This window comes from Coregonus clupeaformis, chromosome 18 (assembly GCF_020615455.1).
Source record: "Coregonus clupeaformis isolate EN_2021a chromosome 18, ASM2061545v1, whole genome shotgun sequence".
Lineage (NCBI taxonomy): Eukaryota > Metazoa > Chordata > Actinopteri > Salmoniformes > Salmonidae > Coregonus > Coregonus clupeaformis.
This window is the reverse complement of record NC_059209.1, coordinates 52,417,280-52,435,882: the sequence shown is the minus strand read 5'-3', so window position 1 is coordinate 52,435,882 and position 18,603 is coordinate 52,417,280. Positions and strand designations below refer to the sequence as shown.

General features: G+C 42.5%; 2 protein-coding genes across 3 annotated transcripts; both read right to left on the bottom strand.

Moving 5' to 3' along the window:
- Positions 1 to 24: 24 nt before the first annotated feature.
- akr1a1a (aldo-keto reductase family 1, member A1a (aldehyde reductase)) lies at positions 25 to 7,453 on the bottom strand. 2 transcript variants are annotated; one of them, XM_041885944.2, is made up of 10 exons: positions 7,358 to 7,453; positions 2,292 to 2,405; positions 2,074 to 2,193; positions 1,823 to 1,974; positions 1,507 to 1,702; positions 1,376 to 1,425; positions 1,116 to 1,265; positions 948 to 1,020; positions 658 to 744; positions 25 to 449 (listed from the first exon to the last, which is right to left on the bottom strand). In XM_041885944.2, exons 2-10 carry the CDS (start codon positions 2,370 to 2,372, stop codon positions 384 to 386), a joined length of 975 nt encoding a protein of 324 aa, XP_041741878.1. In that variant the 5' UTR covers positions 2,373 to 2,405; positions 7,358 to 7,453; the 3' UTR covers positions 25 to 383. The 2 variants fall into 2 exon arrangements, with proteins under 2 accessions (XP_041741878.1, XP_045082878.1); XM_045226943.1 differs by lacking the exon at positions 7,358 to 7,453 and having other exon boundaries at positions 2,292 to 3,109.
- Positions 7,454 to 8,636: 1,183 nt separating this feature from the next.
- Positions 8,637 to 18,459, bottom strand: LOC121573746 (transitional endoplasmic reticulum ATPase-like). Its single transcript, XM_045226941.1, has 17 exons — positions 18,308 to 18,459; positions 16,999 to 17,110; positions 16,603 to 16,775; positions 16,342 to 16,484; positions 15,415 to 15,545; positions 14,860 to 14,991; positions 14,551 to 14,653; positions 14,274 to 14,407; positions 13,894 to 14,029; positions 13,675 to 13,787; positions 12,749 to 12,913; positions 12,493 to 12,615; positions 12,022 to 12,234; positions 11,536 to 11,844; positions 11,179 to 11,334; positions 9,872 to 10,026; positions 8,637 to 9,221 (listed from the first exon to the last, which is right to left on the bottom strand). Exons 1-17 carry the CDS (start codon positions 18,322 to 18,324, stop codon positions 9,116 to 9,118), a joined length of 2,421 nt encoding a protein of 806 aa, XP_045082876.1. The 5' UTR covers positions 18,325 to 18,459; the 3' UTR covers positions 8,637 to 9,115.
- Between the last annotated feature and the right edge of the window lie 144 nt (positions 18,460 to 18,603).

The following is an 18,603-nucleotide window of genomic DNA, read 5'->3' as shown; positions in this document are numbered from 1 at the left end:
TACTTCAAGGACTGAAGGAAGGGATGATATTATAATGCTTTCTTTATTTGTCCAATGAGCTCACATATTAGATATCCATACATCGGAACACAAGATCAGTTGGAGTGGAACAAAATCAAGGATTAGTAGCAAATACATTTTCATGCTAATATTGAATTCTGGATAATTTAGAATGGTGTATGTACTTCAACTCTTACTAAGGGAACATGAACTGCAGTACAGATGATTCTTCTGTAATCAAATATTCAAATCTCTAGTGACTAGGCCTAGTAACTCCAGTCAGGAGTTGTGTAGAAATTAAACAAGTAGATCTGTGTCTAGATGTGGGGTCAGTTGATCTGTGTCTAGATGTGGGGTCAGTTGATCTGTCTCTAGATGTGGGGTCAGTACGGATCGTTGAAGGGGAAATGGGGGTGCTCTGCGTCCCTCCAAACTCTCTTTCCGTCCCTCTGTGAAGAGAACACACAGTTCCATTCGGTACCACAGGAAAAAACCCATGTCTCAACTGAAACTCGGCTAAATTTGGCTGCATCTCAGTAGTCTCATATGGCATCCTCATCTGCTCTCCTTCACCTGTCTAGTTGTGACCAGGGGAGGAGGCTGTATAAGACTATTGACATGCACCCTGAGGTCTCATCTGAGACAATCAGAACTCACCTCCACAGCTGGGACGATGTACCTCTTGTTTCTGTTGAATGACTCGATCTGCTTCATGTCTTCATCCGACAGAGAGAAGTCAAACACCTGTCAATCAGACACAAACAAATGCCCACTCCAGAAAACAATCACAGCAGCTACACAGAATTGTAGCCTGTAGTTTCCTAGACTCAGACGGCCCTGCCTCTTGCGAAAAGTCGCATTTTGGGGAAGAGGTTAGTAGTTTCCAAACTGGTCAAATATAATGCAGGTCAATGGGTATTCCTTCCACTAGATGGCACTGTCCTCACCTGTAGGTTCTGCTGGATCCTGGAGGGGGTGACACTTTTGGGGATGCAGACTACCCCTCTCTGTACCTGCCACCTGGAGACAGAGACAGACACACACACCTGAGAATTGCTCATTACACTGCAGCTAGTTACACTGAGGTGTTTGTGTGTTACAGTGTGCTGCGTTACCTGAGTATGACCTGAGCAGGGGTCATGCTGTGGCGGAGGGCGATAGCCCCCAGTCCAGGGTCCTGCAGCAGGCAGGGTTCATCAGGCGAGGCCCAGGGCCGGTCACCACTACCCAAAGGGCTGTAGGCCATCACACACACACCTACCGACCTGGAATATACACAAACTATTACACACACACACACCTACCTACCACCCTGGAATGCACACACACACACACACACCATTACACACTCTCTACCTCACACACACACACCTACCTGCAGTGACTCAGCAGCTCGGCCTGGGACAGGTATGGGTGACACTCCACCTACAAAGACACAAAGTTATACCAACACACACAAAGTCAGACACAATTACACAGATATACTGTACACACACAGTCCCATACTTGGTTGACTACAGGCTTGTGTTTGGCGATGCTGATGACATCGTCTGTCTGTCTGGCGTTGAAGTTGGACAGACCGATGGCTCGGACCAGCCCCTTATCAACCAGGCTCTCCATGGCAACCCAGGTTTCCCGGTAGTGTATGTCATCGTAACACACACTCCCATCGGCCCGCTTGGGCATCAGCTCTGTCCCACGCCTGGAGAACACACAGGCAGCTCAGAGGACCATAACATGTCTGGGACGGATTTCTAGTACAGGTGTGTTTGTTGAGGTGTGCACAGTCGTATTGAGGTGTGAGTAGGGGTGTGTTGCTCACTGGAAGGCCATGGGCCAGTGCATGAGGTAGAGGTCCAGGTAGTCCAGTCCCAGGTGTATTAGACTCTTCCTACAGGCTGTCTCTACATCGTCAGGGTGATGCTGGGTGTTCCACAGCTTAGAGGTCAGAAACACATCCTCACGATGCAGGGCCTGGGGGGAAAAACAGGAGATCAACACACACATACATGCAGAGCTTTCCAGAAGAGTTTTCCTAATGCTCTTTGATCAAAAAGGGTGTTTGTGGCTCACCTTTCCTGGTCCCAGCATCAGAGCCAGTGCCTCTCCGACCTCCTGCTCATTACTGTATGCAGCAGCACAATCAATGTGTCTGTAGCCACAGTCTAGAGCTGTCAGCACCGCTTGCTTCACCTACAGTGAGACACAGATAGTCAACACACACACACATTAAGGTTTAGGTTATCTGTGTGGATGTCAGTGTTTTGAATGAGAATGAATAGCATTCTGACCTGTCCGGGGGCGCTCTTCCAGGTGCCCAGCCCCACCAAGGGAATCTTATGCCCTGACGACAGGGTCACGCAAGAACTCATGGTTCAGTCCAGAGGTTCTGACAGGCAGGCAAGCTGGCAGACAGACAGGCACACAGAAACACACACACATCATGAATGGATTCATGCAATTTTATATGAGGTAGCAACATGGTGTCCAGCTCTAGAGGAGGCCAAAATATATCTATAGAACTCTGAGTATGACCCAGTTGACCGGGTGTCAGTTGCAAGTCACCAAGACTAAGTCCTAATGCTGTGTTACTGATTATCACTCATGTTTGAATTCATTAACTCAGCACAGGGGTCTCAGATGTGTGACACGTGCGTATATAATTTGAGAGAGATATGATACCCAAAATATACATAGAACAGTAAAAACAGGCAACTCCTCCCTTTTCTCTGTCTTTCTCTTTCAAACATTTTGAACTCTCTCTGAACCTTTCATAATGTAACTCTAGAAGAACCTAGTTTCTATACCTATATAGCTGATCCAACTATATGACGTTAGTCACCGGCTGGCTTTATGGGAGCACATTACTGATTAACATCATAGCATTATAATCTTCTACTATGTCACGTCATATAGAATTGTATTAAAGTATAGTACAATGCCTAAAATAGGTTGAGTGGTCGGTCTGAGGTCATGCTGATCAAATCAGAACATCCACATCCCCCCATCTGCTACTTCTTTCAGCTTCAGCTATACAGTTTAAGTGTATTTGTATTTGTATGTATCATGGATCCCCATTAGCTGCTGCCAAGGCAGCAGCTACTCTTCCTGGGGTCCAGCAAAATTAAGACAGTTATACATTTTAAAAACATTACAATACATTCATAACAGATTTCACAACAAATTAAGTGTGTCCTCAGGCCTCTACTCTACTACCACATATCTACACAAAATCCATGTGTACATGTGTGTATAGTGCGTATCTTATCGTGTGTTTGTTTGCATGTGTCTATGTTTGTGTTGCTTCACAGTCCCCGCTGTTCCATAAGGTGTATTTTTATCTGTTTTTTAAATCTAATTTTACTGCTGGCATGAGTTACTTGATGTGGAATAGAGTTCCATGTAGTCATGTAGTACTGTGTGCCTCCCATAGCCTGGTCTTGACTTGGGGACTGTGAAGAGACCTCTGGTGGCATGTCTTGTGGGGTATGCATGGGTGTCTGAGCTGTGTGCCAGTAGTTCAAACAGACAGCTCGGTTCATTCAACATGTCAATACCACTGACAAATACAAGTAGTGATGAAGTCAATCTCTCCTCCACTTTGAGCCAGGAGAGATTAACATGAATATTATTAATGTTAGCTCACTGTGTACATCCAAGGGCCAGCTGTGCTGCCCTGTTCTGAGCCAATTGCAATTTTCCTAAGTCCTTCTTTGTGGCACATGACCACACGACTGAACAGTAGTCCAGGTGTTACAAAACTAGGGCCTGTAGGACCAGCCTTGTTGATAGTGCTGTTAATGCAGAGCAGCGATTTATTATAGACAGACTTCTCCCCATCCTAGCTACTGTTGTATCAATATGTTTTGACCATGACAGTTTACAATCAAGGGTCACGCCAAGCAATTTAGTCTCCTTAACTTGCTCAATTTCCACATTATTCATTACAAGATTTAGTTGAGGTTTAGGGTTTAGTAAATTATGTCACAAATACAATGCTTTAAGTTTTTGAAATATTTAGGACTAACTTGTTCCTTGCCACCCATTCTGAAACTAACTGCAGCTCTTTGTTAAGTGTTGCTGTCATTTCAGTCGCTGTGGTAGCTGACATGTATAGTGTTGAGTCATCCGCATACATAGACACACTGGCTTTACTCAAAACCAGTGGCATGTCGTTAGTAAAGATTGAAAAAAGTAAGGGGCCTTGACAGCTGCCCTGGGGAATTCCTGATTCTACCTGGATTTTGTTGGAGGCTTCCATTTAAGAACACCCTCTGTGTTCTGTTAGACAGGTAACTCTTTATCCACAATATAGCAAGGGGTGTAAAGCCATAACACATACGTTTTTCCAGCAACAGATTATGATCAATAATGTCAAAAGCTGCACTGAAGTCTAACAAAACAGCCCCCACAATCTTTTTATCATCAATTTCTCTCAGCCAATCATTAGTCATTTGTGTAAGTGCTGTGCTTGTTGAATGTCCTTCCCTATAAGCGTGCTGAAAGTCTGTTATCAATTTGTTTACTGTGAAATAGCATTGTATCTGGTCAAACACCATTTTTTCCAAAAGTTTACTAAGGGTTGGTAACAAGCTGATTGGTCAGCTATTCTTAGGTAGGGAAATAACTTTTGCTTCCCTCCAGGTCTGAGGGCACACACTTTCTAGTAGGCTTAAATTGAAGATGTCAAATAGGAGTGGCAATATCGTCCGCTATTATCCTCAGTAATTTTCCATCCAAGTTGTCAGACCCCGGTGGCTTGTCATCGTTGGAATTCAAAATTACAATGCTCGTCTTTCATAATTTGGTCAGGTATACTTCGATGTGTAGTGTCAGCGTTTGTTGCTGGCATGTCATGCCTAAGTTTACTAATCTTGTCAATTAAAAAATATTTAAAGTAGTTGGCAATATCAGTGGGTTTTGTGATGAATGAGCCATCTTATTCAATGAATGATGGAGCAGAGTTTGCCTTTTCGCCCAAAATGTCATTTAAGGTGCTCCAAAGCGTTTTACTATCATTCTTTATGTAATTTATCTTTGTTTCATAGTGTAGTTTCTTCTTCTTTTTATTCAGTTTAGTCACATGATTTCTCAATTTGTAATACGTTAGCAAATCGGTTGTACAGCCAGACCTATTTGCCATCTCTTTTGCCTCATCCCTCTCAACCATAGCATTTTTCAGTTCCTCATCAAACCATGGGGATTTAACAGTTTTTACAGACATTTTCTTAATGGGTGCATACTTATTAGTAACAGGGATAAGAAATGTAATAAACGTGTCAAGTGCAGTGTCTGGTTGCTCGTCATTACATACCACAGACCAACAAATATTATTCACATCAACAACATAGGGATCACTACAGAACTTCTTGTATGACGTCTTATACACAATATTAGGCCCAGCCTTTGGAACTTTGGTTTTCCTAGATATGGCTACTATATTGTGATCACTACATTTGATGGATTTGGATACTGCTTTCAAACAAATTTCTGCAGCATTAGTAAAGATATGAATCAATACATGTTGATGATTTCATTCCTGTACTGTTTGTAACTACCCTGGTAGGTTGATTGATAACCTGAACCAGGTTGCAGGCACTAATTTCAGTTTTAAGCTTTCTCTTGAGTGGGCAGCCTGATGAAAGCCAGTCAATATTTAAATCCCCAGAAAGTATACCTCTCTATTGATATCACATATATTATCAAGCATTTCACACGTTATATAGATTCTGACTGTTAGCACTTGGTGGTCTATAGCAGCTTTCCACCAGAATGGGCTTTAGGTGAGGAAGGTGAACCTGTAGCCATATTACTTCAACAGTATTTAACATGAGATCCTCTCTCTGATCCAGAAATGAAGAGTACCGGTATTTCTGTCTGAGCATAGCTAGCAAGCCCAGGCAACAACCTATTCCACCTCCCGTTACCAAAACCCCGCCCCAACAGATCCACAGATGACGCAATCTCTAAGCTTTACAGGAATGTGGTTCTGAATATAGACCGCAACACCGCCCCCATTGGCATTTCTGTCTTTTCTGTAAATGTTATAACCTTGTATTGCTACCACTGTATCATCAAAGGTATTATCTAAGTGAGTTTCAGAGATTGTTAGAATATGAATGTCATCTCTCACTAGCAAATTATTTATTTAATGAACCTTGTTTCTTAAGCTACATATGTTAACGTAGGCTATTTTTAACACTTTTCTGGGATGCTTGATAATTTTTCTTGCTTTACTGGGAAGCTTAGCAGAGGTAGACATACTCAGGTTATTTTATTAGTGCAGGGTGAGCTGCACACAGTGGACTTCCTGCTAGGGCACACCACCTCAGTGCTAACAGTATTACTCTGGTTCATAGGCATATGATTACTGCATACAATAGCTGTTGGATCAGCAGAGGCATTCCGGGCAGTAAGAGGGACATAAATTAGGTTATTTACATTGTGTCTTCCAACGCACCTAGGATAATGTACATATGCTGAATCATTATGACAACTCAGCGACACAATGGTAGGGATTAAATGAGCTGGACTTGGGTGATTGATAAGTCATTGTCTCAACGCAGCCTTATAATGCTGTGAAAAGACACAGGAACCCAAATGATTTGGGTGGATCCCATCCTCCTTATAATACGAGCTTTGTTTCCAGAAGGTATCAAAATTGTCAAATGTTACACCCACAGAGCAGCAATAGTCTCGTAGCCAGTTATGGAGGGCAAAAAGTCTGCTGAACCGTTCAATGCCCCAATTTATGGAGGGCAGAGGGCCAAATATTATGGGGCGTTTGTTGGTGTCAAGTAGAGACCCAATCAGTTCTTTAAAATCCATCTTCAGCTGTTCTGAGCTGCCCTTCATAATGTAATTTGACCCCACATGAACCATGACAGTATCAGCCCCCGGTGACTGACTCACAGCCTCGGGAAGCAACCTGGTGATATCCTGAACTTTTGCCCCAGGAAAACACAAAGTCTTTGCCCCAGGTATTTTTTTTTACATTTTAGTCATTTAGCAGATGCTCTTATCCAGAGCGACTTACAGTTAAGTGAGTGCATACATTTTTCATACATTTTTTTCATACAGATATATGCCTCACCATCGAACTCCCTATCACAATCACCGGAATGTAGTTTGTTCCATTAGATTAGTACTGTCTGTAACCCTATCCACTATTGTCTGAACCACATTGTGAGCAAATAGTGATGAAAGATAGAAATGAGAAGAGAATACACAATAGTGCATCTTAGAGTCACACTAACACCCTGGCTCATTTCAACCTGTGGAAAGAGTGAAGGTGCTCTGTAATGTGAGAAGTTATGTCTGTGTATAACATGGATAAGTGAGGAGTGATAGTTCTTACCTATCAGATGTCTGTAAATGTCAGTCAGTGTGTGATGCTCAGGAGTCAGGCTGGTTTTAAAACAGACAGAGGTCAAAGTCTGGATGGATCGGTTTATCTTTAACCCAAACGGTTGGGAAACTTCTAAAACTGACTATACTCATCTACAGAGGACCAACAGGCAATGAACAGCCCACATGTAAATAACCCATTTTCACTCTCAGAATAACACACTCATGGTCTCATAGTTGAATTAATTAGAATATTGACAGTCAACATCAATATCATGTGTCAAATCAAGATAGGGCCAACCTTAAAGGCCCAGTGCAGTAAAAAAAACATGATTTTCCTGTGTTTGATATATATTTCCACACTGAGGTTGGAATAATAATAAGGCTCTTTTAGTGTAAGAGCTGTTTGAAAAGACCGCCTGAAATCTCAGCCTGCTTTTGTGGGAGGGAGTTTTGGGCTTCCATGGTGACATCACCATGCGGTAAATGAGTTATGCCGCGTTCATGTGCTAGTAGGAACTCTGAAATTTCCGACTTGCAAATTGGTTGTAGTTATAATACACCTCGCGTTCAAACTGTTAGCAAGTCGGACATTTTCAAGTTTTGACTAGCGCATGAACGCGGCAATAATAGACCCATAAGAAAGAGTTCCAAACCTCTGCCAATAACAGCTAATTTTCAGTTTTCCCTCCCCACTCAAACAACTCCCAGACAGTCTGTTTTTATATGCAACCTGGGATGGGTTTGGTCAGGTAAGTGTGACACAGTGTGGTCAGATAAGGGATTGCAGACATTGAGACAGTAGTCACCATTTTGGATACAAATACTCATGACAGCGCACACATTCATGGCAGTTAATGCATGCAACTCCTTTCCATTGTAATTTACTGGTATTTAATGCTACACGAGGCCATTGAAGGCCGGGATGATTTGGAGGCATGGTGACCAGGTTGGGAATGACACTAGAGTTTACACTTCTACTCAACTCAAGTGCCATGGGACATTTAGTGACCACTAGAAAACTGAGGTAGTTCAGTGAACAAGCTTGTCTTAGGTCTACAGGGCTAGTCATGAGGGCTCACGTTAGCTCCCAGAGCAAATACATAGGCTTTTTAGCTCAGTGGGCTAACACGGTCCTAAAGCATGCAGATGGCCTGGGTTTGATACCTGGTCCCACACAGTAAGTCGAACCTCTGACATCTCATCTAAAAGGAATGAGAAACTGGTTAGAGAACTTCGTTATGGTGAACCTAGTGTGGAACTGACATCAATAACATCAAACTACATTGTCATTTTGTGAGATTTTATTTTTAAACTTGTCGTCATACATTATATGCTACTATTCATTAAAAAAAAAAGTGTTCTTATAGTCTAGCATAGAATCCTACCACTAAAGCTGGTAATATAGGGTTGTGATAAACTCAGGGGCCACTCAACCCCCCCACAGTCAACCAATCACCTTTAACCTCTATCCACTGCCCAGCTTTCCCCTCCAGATCTAACGTAAAAGAAACGCCTGAGCGGGGTCGTTAGAAACCGCAAGCATCCGTTTTTCAGGCTTCTCCTGAAAACCGGATCCTTCTGGTTTAAGGATGGATCAAACCAGGCAGCTACATGCTTTCTCCACCACAGAGGAATCATACAAAAAGAAACGCATGAAAGAAAGCAGAGCCCTAAAAAATTGTCAATCAGGTTTGATAGTTTGTACAGGTGTGATCACATAAGAGCTGGCCACCATGTGGCACCATCCGTTAGTCTGTCCGTCCATCTATCCATACAGGTCGTCATCGTTTTCCTCGTTAAACACTGGCCCCCCGCCAGTTCCCCCAGTACCCTGGCTGGGACCGCTGCCCCCTGCAGCACTGGAGGGGAACCTGTGAGAGAGCAAGAGAGAGATAATAGTCACCATTATAAACCAGGTAGTTAGGGTCCTGGATGCTGATTGGCTGAAACAGCATTAAAGCTGTGTGTATATCAGACAATATACCACGAGTATGATGCAAAAATACTTGTTTTTTTTTATGTTGGTAACCAGTTTATAATAACAATTCCCCTCTGGGGTTTGTGGTATATGGCCAATATACCACAGCTAAGGGCTGTATCCAGGAACTCCGCTTCGCATCATGCCTTAGAACAGCTGTGGTATATTTAAGCAATATGGCCCGAAGGGTTGTGGTATATGGCCAATATACCATGACTAAGGGCTGTTCTTATGCACGACGCAACGTGGAGTGTCTGGACACAGCCCTTAGCCGTGGTATATTGGCTATATATCACAAGCCCCCGAGGTGCCTTATTGCTATTATAAAACTGGTTACCAACGTAATTAGAGCAGTTAAAATAAATATTTTGTTATACCCGTTGTATAGAGTCTGATATACCACGACTGTCAGCCAATCAGCATTCAGGGCTCGAACCACCTAGTTTATAATTACCAATATACCACAACCCCTCGAGCGTTATTGATTAATTATAGCACATTAAACACTGTCACACACACCCCTGAGGTCACACACAAACGTACCTGAAGCTGCCAAAGCCTCGGCTCTGCTGCAGTGTCTGGGCAAACATCTCGTATTTGCGGATGTCATTGTCGCTGACGGAGCGGCGGGCGAATCGCATGGCCTCCTCAAAGTGGTCCTTCCTGATCTCTGGCACAGGGTCATCCTCTTCCACCTCCTGGAGACGAGAATAGAGGAAGGGGGTTCATTGAAGAAAGAAAGAAAGAAAGAAAGAAAGAAAGAAAGAAAGAAAGAAAGAAAGAAAGAAAGAAAGAAAGAAAGAAAGAAAGAGAAAGAAAGAAAGAAAGAAAGAAAGAAAGAAAGAAAGAAAGAAAGAAAGAAAGAAAGAAAGAAAGAAAGAAAGAAAGAAAGAAAGAAAGAAAGAAGAAAGAAAGAAAGAAAGAAAGAAAGAAAGAAAGAAAGAAAGAAAGAAAGAAAGAAAGAAAGAAAGAAAGAAAGAAAGAAAGAAAGAAAGAAAGAAAGAAAGAAAGAAAGAAAGAAAGAAAGAAAGAAAGAAAGAAAGAAAGAAAGAAAGAAAGAAAGAAAGAAAGAAAGAAAGAAAGAAAGAAAGAAAGAAAGAAAGAAAGAAAGAAAGAAAGAAGAAAGAAAGAAAGAAAGAAAGAAAGAAAGAAAGAAAGAAAGAAAGAAAGAAAGAAGAAAGAAAGAAAGAAAGAAAGAAAGAAAGAAAGAAAGAAAGAAAGAAAGAAAGAAAGAAAGAAAGAAAGAAAGAAAGAAAGAAAGAAAGAAAGAAAGAAAGAAAGAAAGAAAGAAAGAAAGAAAGAAAGAAAGAAAGAAAGAAAGAAAGAAAGAAAGAAAGAAAGAAAGAAAGAAAGAAAGAAAGAAAGAAAGAAAGAAAGAAAGAAAGAAAGAAAGAAAGAAAGAAAGAAAGAAAGAAAGAAAGAAAGAAAGAAAGAAAGAAAGAAAGAAAGAAAGAGAAAGAAAGAAAGAAAGAAGAGAAAGAAAGAAAGAGAAAGAGAAAGAAAAGAAAGAAAGAAAGAAAGAAAGAAAGAAAAAAAAGAAAGAAAGAAAGAAAGAAAGAAAGAAAGAAAGAAAGAAAGAAAGAAAGAAAGAAAGAAAGAAAGAAAGAAAGAAAGAAAGAAAGAAAGAAAGGAGAAAAAGAAAGAAAGAAAGGAGAAAAAGAAAGAAAGAAAGGAGAAAAAGAGAAAAAGAAAGAGAAAAAGAAAGAAAAAGAAAAAAATATAGAAAAAAAGAAAAAGAAAGAAAGAAAAAAAGAAAAGGAAAGAAAGAGAAAAAGAAAGAAAGAAAGAAAAAGAAAAGAAAAGGAAAAGAAAGAAAGAAAGGAGAGAGAGATGTGCGTGTGTGAACTGACCATAGCAGAGGGGTTGGTCTGCCTCTCCCTCTCTCTGCGAATCTCGTTCTCGATGCACTCTCTGATGGCCAGCTTACAGGCCCGCTGGCAGATCTCTGTAAGGTCAGCACCCGAGAACCCATTGGTCATTTTAGCCAGGAAGTCCAGATCAACATCCTATAGGACAGAGGGAGGAGACAGGGTTTAACCAATCATCATCAGCGTAATATGACAGATCTATAGCGCCTGAAACATCTTACATATTGGTGTGAGCCACTAAATCTTGTTAGATAATATAACTACCATCAGCTCTTGCTACATTGGCATGATGACAGGTGTAGAAAAATGTACTGTTTATGAGCTGTGTGTGTGTTTTACCTTGCTAATGGGGCTCTTGCGGAGGTTAGCCTTGAGAATGTTGATCCTGCTCTTCTCATCGGGCAGAGGGATGTAAATAAGCTGGTCCAGACGGCCGGGTCGAAGGATGGCAGGGTCAATGATGTCAGGGCGATTGGTGGCGCCGATGATGAAGACGTTCTTTTTGCTGGACATGCCGTCCATCTCAGTCAGGATCTGGTTGATGACACGGTCAGCCGCTCCACCACCGTCTCCCACGTTACCCCCACGGGCCTTCGCTATGGAGTCCAGTTCGTCAAAGAACAACACACACGGGGCTGCCTGGCGAGCCTGCACACACAGAAAAACACATAGTAGATTACACCATATACTATTGAAAATGGTGTAGTGGTGTACCACAGGGTTCAATGCCAAGACCACTGTTTTTCTACATGTTGATTTAGGATCTACCATAGTGCACTAATACAAACGTTAACTTATTTTTGGTGGGTCACTTCTATGTCATACCTTGTCAAAGATCTCCCTGACGTTAGCCTCGGACTCTCCGAACCACATGGTGAGAAGCTCAGGTCCTTTGATGGAGATGAAGTTGGCCTGGCACTCGTTGGCGATGGCCTTGGCCAGCAGGGTCTTACCGCATCCCGGGGGCCCGTAGAACAACACTCCCTTAGACGGGGTCATACCGAACTTCAGGAATTTATCAGGGTGCTCCACTGGGTACTACAGGGGATAGAAAGATAGAGGTTAGGTAATGTGTGTAAGGTTAAACTGTGTGCGCTCTTGTGATGGCAGGCCTGCATTAGACAAAGGCAAAGCAGCTAGCGAGGTACTGCTCTGTGTCTTGCTGTATGGAGAAGGTGCTTTCTTTATCCATAAGTGTCCATATATCCATGACCTATGAAATGTTTGAATCCTTAGACTAATGTGATTTGTGGATTCATATAAAGTATTTTAAATGTGTGTGTGTGCGCATCGTACCTGCACCAGCTCCTGCAACTCCCTCTTGACATCTTCCAGTCCTCCGATGTCCCCCCAGGTGATGTTAGGAACCTCCACCACCGTCTCCCTCAGAGCTGATGGGTTACTCTGGCTCAGAGCCCACTGAAACACAAACACACGTTTAATATCATATATACATAACTGGGAGTAGTATAGTTAGTACATACTGAGTTGTGGTAGTGTGTGTAGTCTACCCTAGGTAGTGACAGTCTACACTTGGTAGGGTGTTTCTTACCCTGAAGTCATCCATGGTTACGGCCAGGGAGTTCATGACCTCCGCATCGATGGTCTCGTCCTCCAGGTCGATTAGGTCCATCTTCTTCCTGATGGCCTGGAGAGCAGCCTCAGAGCACAGGGCAGCCAGGTCAGCACCCACGTGGCCGTGGGTCTCATTAGCCACCTACACAGAGAAACAGGGGGAGTTAACATGCAGGCCAGCCTCGGAACACAATGCTGACAGTTCAATGGGTGTGGCAAATGTGTGTCAGCCACCTAACAAGACACACCAAGGATGTGTCCCAAATGGCACCCTATTCCTTAAATCAGGGATTGGCTACTTTTTTTGCCACTTGTCCTTCGGACAAGTTGGACTGATTTTTTACTTGTGCAAAAGCTCAAGTCACCTGTCCCCCAAAGAAATGATGCAAAGAACGACTTTACAAAATAAAAAGCATTACTATCTTTTACACCATAGAGAATCAGACCAAAATGTAGGCTACACTGCCTATTCAGGGAGATTGTTCAAGATTGACGTTGAAATTGGACATTTATCCATATCCTGAGGATGTCGGGAAATGCCTTCAAAGCCGGCCACTAGGGGGAACAGTGAGAACTATTACCATCAATTAGACTTGGGTTTTACTAGGGTGTTGTGGATAGGGGTGGTGGATGGGCGTAATCCCATGAATTTTATTCCAATGTTGGCCTCTCTTATCCAATTCTGATCTGAGTAATTGTTTGATATTTTGATTTGTGTTAATTTTTTTACTTGTCCATTTGGACAACAAATCTATATTCTTCTTATCCGACAATTGTTTTTACTTGTCCCAGACAAGAGGACAAGCGTTAATGTCGAGCCCTGCCTAAACAGTGCAGTACTTTTGACCAGGGCGGTAGAGAATAGGATGCCATTTCGAATGCAGGCCAAGAATCAGCACACACCTGCTCAAGGTCAACATCGTCATTCAGTTTCATGTTCTTGGTGTGGATCTGCAGGATTTCCAGTCTGCCTGTAGCATCAGGGATTCCAATGTCCACCTCCCTATCGAAACGCCCTGGACGCACAAGTACGTTGGAGCACTAAAGCAACCAATACAACAACTGCATAATAAAAACATCAAAACACCCTGTAACCAACCAATAAAAAGTGTGTATACGTACCAAATCTCCTAAGTGCAGCGTCTATGCTGTTGGGTCTGTTGGTGGCTGCCATGACAATGACATGAGCCCTCTGCTTCAGCCCGTCCATCAGGGTCAGCAGCTGAGACACGATACGCCTCTCCACTTCTCCATGGGTCTACAAACACACACACACACGTTAACAACAGCATGATATGCCTCCATCTAACCGTCGGTCTACAAAAAATGTCAGATCACTGTTTATACCTGCTAGACTAGGTATTTATTGAAGTGATAAAATGTCATAGTTGGGTGACCCATTATTGAGGGACTTCCCTGGTTCCTTTGTATTCCATTTTTATTCTCCTGTTCTGCACATCAACCAATGCACACCGTTAATTCCCATTCTCTCTCCCCCTCACCTTCTCTCTCTTTGGAGCGATAGCATCCAGTTCATCAATGAAGATGATGGCAGGAGAGTTCTTCTCAGCCTCCTCGAAGGCCTTCCTCAGGTTGCTCTCACTCTCTCCAGCCAGCTTGCTCATGATCTCAGGACCTACGCACACACGGACAGGCACACAGACAGAAGGGTCATACACAGCAACATCAAAACAGCTACCACAAAACGACAAAAGAGTACAGTGACATATCATGGACAGTGAACCTCTGCCAGGGAAAGGGTAAGGTTTAGAATCTCACCGTTGATGAGGAAGAAGAAGGCTCCGGTCTCATTAGCGACAGCTCTGGCAATCAGGGTCTTTCCTGTACCAGGGGGTCCGTACAGCAGGATACCACGGGGGGGCTGGAGGAGAGAATAGGTGCATGTCAATCTCCTTAGTGTTGCTGACAGAACAAATTTCCAATACTGAAAAATGATTTCTTCCATTCTTAAGCCAACTGAAATTCTTGACTTTCTGAATCTGGAAAGCTTGTTTTTAAACTCCCTACTGTTCAAGAAAGTGTGTAGAGAAGGACAGAAGGCCTTGAAGATAGTGAGCTGTGTGTTACCTTGACTCCTATAGCCTTGAACAGTGCAGGGTGTCTGAGTGGCAGCTCCACCATCTCCTTGATCTGAGCCAGCTGCTTCCTCACTCCTCCGATATCGTCATAGCCCACCTCATTCAGGGACTCCTCTTCATCCTACACACACAGGAAACACACAGAAGTAAGTCTGAGGTTTGAGAGTAGGTTTGCTTACTAGGGCTGGGTATAGGCAGGGACTTCAGGACACATACAGTGAGGGAAAGAAGTATTTCCCTCATTAAAATGCAAATCAATTTATAACATTTTTGACATGCGTTTTTCTGGATTTTTTTGTTGTTATTCTGACTCTCACTGTTCAAATAAACCTACCATTAAAATTATAGACTGATCATTTCTTTGTCAGTGGGCAAACGTACAAAATCAGCAGGGGAGGAAATACTTTTTTCCCCTCACTGTAGGTCCCAATTCAATACAGATTCCCACCTGAGCCTCTTGATTGGCTAAAAGTACTCCTAGATTTCCATAGGCTAAATGAAGAGTGCTCTGCCCACAAGCGATTGGGTTGAGGTTGTGACCCACCTCTCTCCTGATAGGCTCTCCCTCGCAGTGGATGACGGTATCGGGGGCAACGATGCAGTAGGGGTTGGGGTCTGTCTCCACCGCCTTGAACTCCACCGCACGCATACCCCCCCGAACAAGGAAGATATCACCTGCACATTACAGAATCAAATACAGAACAAACACTATTGTTCAACGTCTCTGTTTTGAAACAAAACGACTTGTAACAGGTGTGTGTTATGGATGGCACAGTTAATCGACTATCTAGATATCCGAACGGACGTTAGTATTTGAACATTTGTAAGAGTATTACATTTGGGAGATTTTTTGTAGGCTTATTTTAACAATGAAAACGCTTTGTCTAAATTAAATTGTCCATGTTACACACAAGGATATACCATGACATTTGAAACGTTTAATTTAATAAAACAACAAACTTTAGAATGTAGTGTTTATGTACGGCGCATTGAGCTACTGCTGTTTCAGACGTCACGTATTTTTGAAACAGTAATCGGTTATATTATAGCGAACATCAGACTTCTCTTTCGCTGTTAGCCTAGGCTACTGTTAGCCAAAAACTAGCATAATAGCACCCTGAAAACAACTGCGCACTGTCTGCTGCTGTGGCATGTTGCGTCATTCTGATTGGTCAAGAGTAGAGAATATATATATTTCTATTTTTTTAAATAGAATTTTGACTATCCGGATATCCGGAAAAAATTATCAAACCAAATCAAATTTTATTGGCCACATGCGCCGAATACAACAGGTGCAGACATTACAGTGAAATGCTTACTTACAGCCCTTACCCAACAGTGCATTTATTTTTTATAAAAAAGTAAAATAAAACAACTAAAAAGTGTTGAGAAAAAATATTATTTGAATAGTGAAATAATTTTAAATGCCCATCCCTAGTCAAATCAAACGTATTGGTGTGTGTGTGCTGACCCTTGCGGATGGGCCTGTAGGCCTCTAGGAAGTAGGGCTTGAGGTAGACCTCAAATAGGTTGCCAGTGATTCCCTCCACTGTATCATCAATAGGCAGAACATGGATCCTCTTCCCATACTTCACATCAGGACATGGCTGGATACTGCAGCAGGAAGAATAGAGAAACATCACTCATCTCAATTTGCTTTGGGCAGATGTACATATAAACAAACTTGTTTGTTTATGTGTGTGTTCCAGTGTGTGTGCATCTGTGTGTGTACCTGATGACATCCCCCAGACGGACGCGGAGGTTGTTGCGGACCACACGGTTCATGCGGATCTTCTCATCAGAGCAAGTGTCGTCAGACAGGACAATACACACAGACTCCCTGCGCTTCTTCCCCTTCATCAGCACTGTGTCTCCACGGAACAGCTGCAGCTCATCCATCTTTGCCTAAAAACAGAGCATGAACGCCATGAATTTCACTAGATGTTCTAAATACTTTTAGATACTTTGAGTACAGCAGGACCAGATATTTTCCACAGCAGCAGCAGAGGATCAAAATAACACATGGCTGCTTAGAGCCAGAATAATTGCATTCTGGGAGTGTAAATATGTGAACAGTGGATGTGTATGTGGATACAAATCCACCCAATCACCTGCAATTTAGGCCTACCTGAGAGAGTGAGACCACACTGTTGTCTTCATTGATGGATTCATCGACAATCAATCTGTTAGGTCTTGTCTTCTGCTTCAAAATCGCAGTGGAAAGATCATCATTTTTGGATCTGGGTGAAACAGATAAACAACAGCGATAAGTTAAAACTGAAACCTGACTGTCTGATATTTCGCAGTTCCTACATACACATGAATTCCTTGTCCTATTGGGAATATTGATTAAGCAACGTCATTAGCTAGTTAACTAGATAGATCAGTATAGCTGGCTAGCAATGCTATTTTTGCTTGTTAGCTAGCGTAATTTATGCAGAAAAGACTAGCAAGCAAGCTAACATCGCGCAATCACTTGACTTGGCCAACTTTCAGATGTTATACATTTTTCTATACTAGTGTTAGCTAGTTCCGCAATACTGTTCATTCGTCGCCAGCTAATGTTGGCTAGCTACTAGTAGTAGCCCAGCAGCAGATGACACAGCAAAAGGACACCTTTTGGGATCCAAAGTTGTCAAGTTACTACTATTTATTACCTACACCAGCTAAAACAGAGGTGTAGCTAGTTTGGTAATGTTATTGCATAAGCTAGTTTGGTAGCTAATATGCCATACTCCTAAATTACATAAGCTGTCATAACACTTTGAAAGATACGTTTATTAGCTAGCTAACTAAACTGGTAACGTTAGGTTAGGATGTTAACGTTAGTTTAGCTAACCCAGTAGTGACATGGCCGGCATTTTCAGATGTGACAGTTAGCTAACTAGCTACGAACTACTTACGCTAGTTAACGTCAGGTAGCTAGCGAGTTGGCTAACTAACGTTAACGCATTTAAGTTACTTGGTAATGTATTTTTTAAATGTGCCCTGCTTCTAATTCATCATCATCATGGGTCATTGGATGAGCTTGTCAAGCCTGCAGCAGGCCAGCGAGTCACAGGCTAGCTAGTTAGCAACATATGTTAACATTGGTTAGCAAACTGTGCCGGTAGGCCCAGCTAGCTACGTTTTGTCAGGTTAAGTTGGCTAACGTTAGCTAGCTAGATACAAACGCCTGTCAGTCACGTACGATAGTTTGGGTCATTCCATTGACTGGTCTCAATTACAGTGTACAACGTTAGGAGCTAGCTAACACTTGGTTACCTAACTAGCTAGCTAGCTAAATTAACTCTTAGTAAGAGTCTTACATAAACCGTAACATTAGTAGGGCATGTCATCCAGTACGCTAACTAGCTAGCTGAGGTAAAATACCAGTCTAGTAGCTAACCTAGATAATTCGCTTGTGAAAGGACACCTTTGTATATATTCATACTTACTCTCCTCCCGAGGCCATGGTGGTACTCCTCCTGAAATAAATAGTGTGTATAAATAAAAAGTAGCTATTTGTTAAGCTTTTTCAGCAAAGTAACTTCACAACGTTCTCGTGAGTTCTTCTCCTTCTTTACATTTGTATTGGCGGATCGCAACCGTGAGGTGCATACACCGCCACCTACTGTAATGGAGTGTGAGGCCATTCAAGGCCTCTTCTTCTTTGATGAGGTTTACGGCGGTTAGCATCCAATAAATGTTGCATTACCGCCACCAACTAGACTGGGTTATAACTCCCTTATAC

Coding starts and splice junctions, on each gene's coding strand:
- akr1a1a (XM_041885944.2), bottom strand. CDS start 2,372: ATGAGTTCTTGCGTGACCCTGTCGTCAGGGCATAAGATTCCCTTGGTG. Junction 1,021..1,115: donor CCTGCTCAGGTCATACTCAG/GTAACGCAGCAC, acceptor CTCTGTCTCCAG/GTGGCAGGTACAGAGAGGGG. Junction 450..657: donor ACATCGTCCCAGCTGTGGAG/GTGAGTTCTGAT, acceptor TTCTCTTCACAG/AGGGACGGAAAGAGAGTTTG.
- LOC121573746 (XM_045226941.1), bottom strand. Junction 14,408..14,550: donor CTTCTTCTTCCTCATCAACG/GTGAGATTCTAA, acceptor GTGTGTGCGTAG/GTCCTGAGATCATGAGCAAG. Junction 9,222..9,871: donor CGAGGCTTTGGCAGCTTCAG/GTACGTTTGTGT, acceptor GCTCTCTCACAG/GTTCCCCTCCAGTGCTGCAG.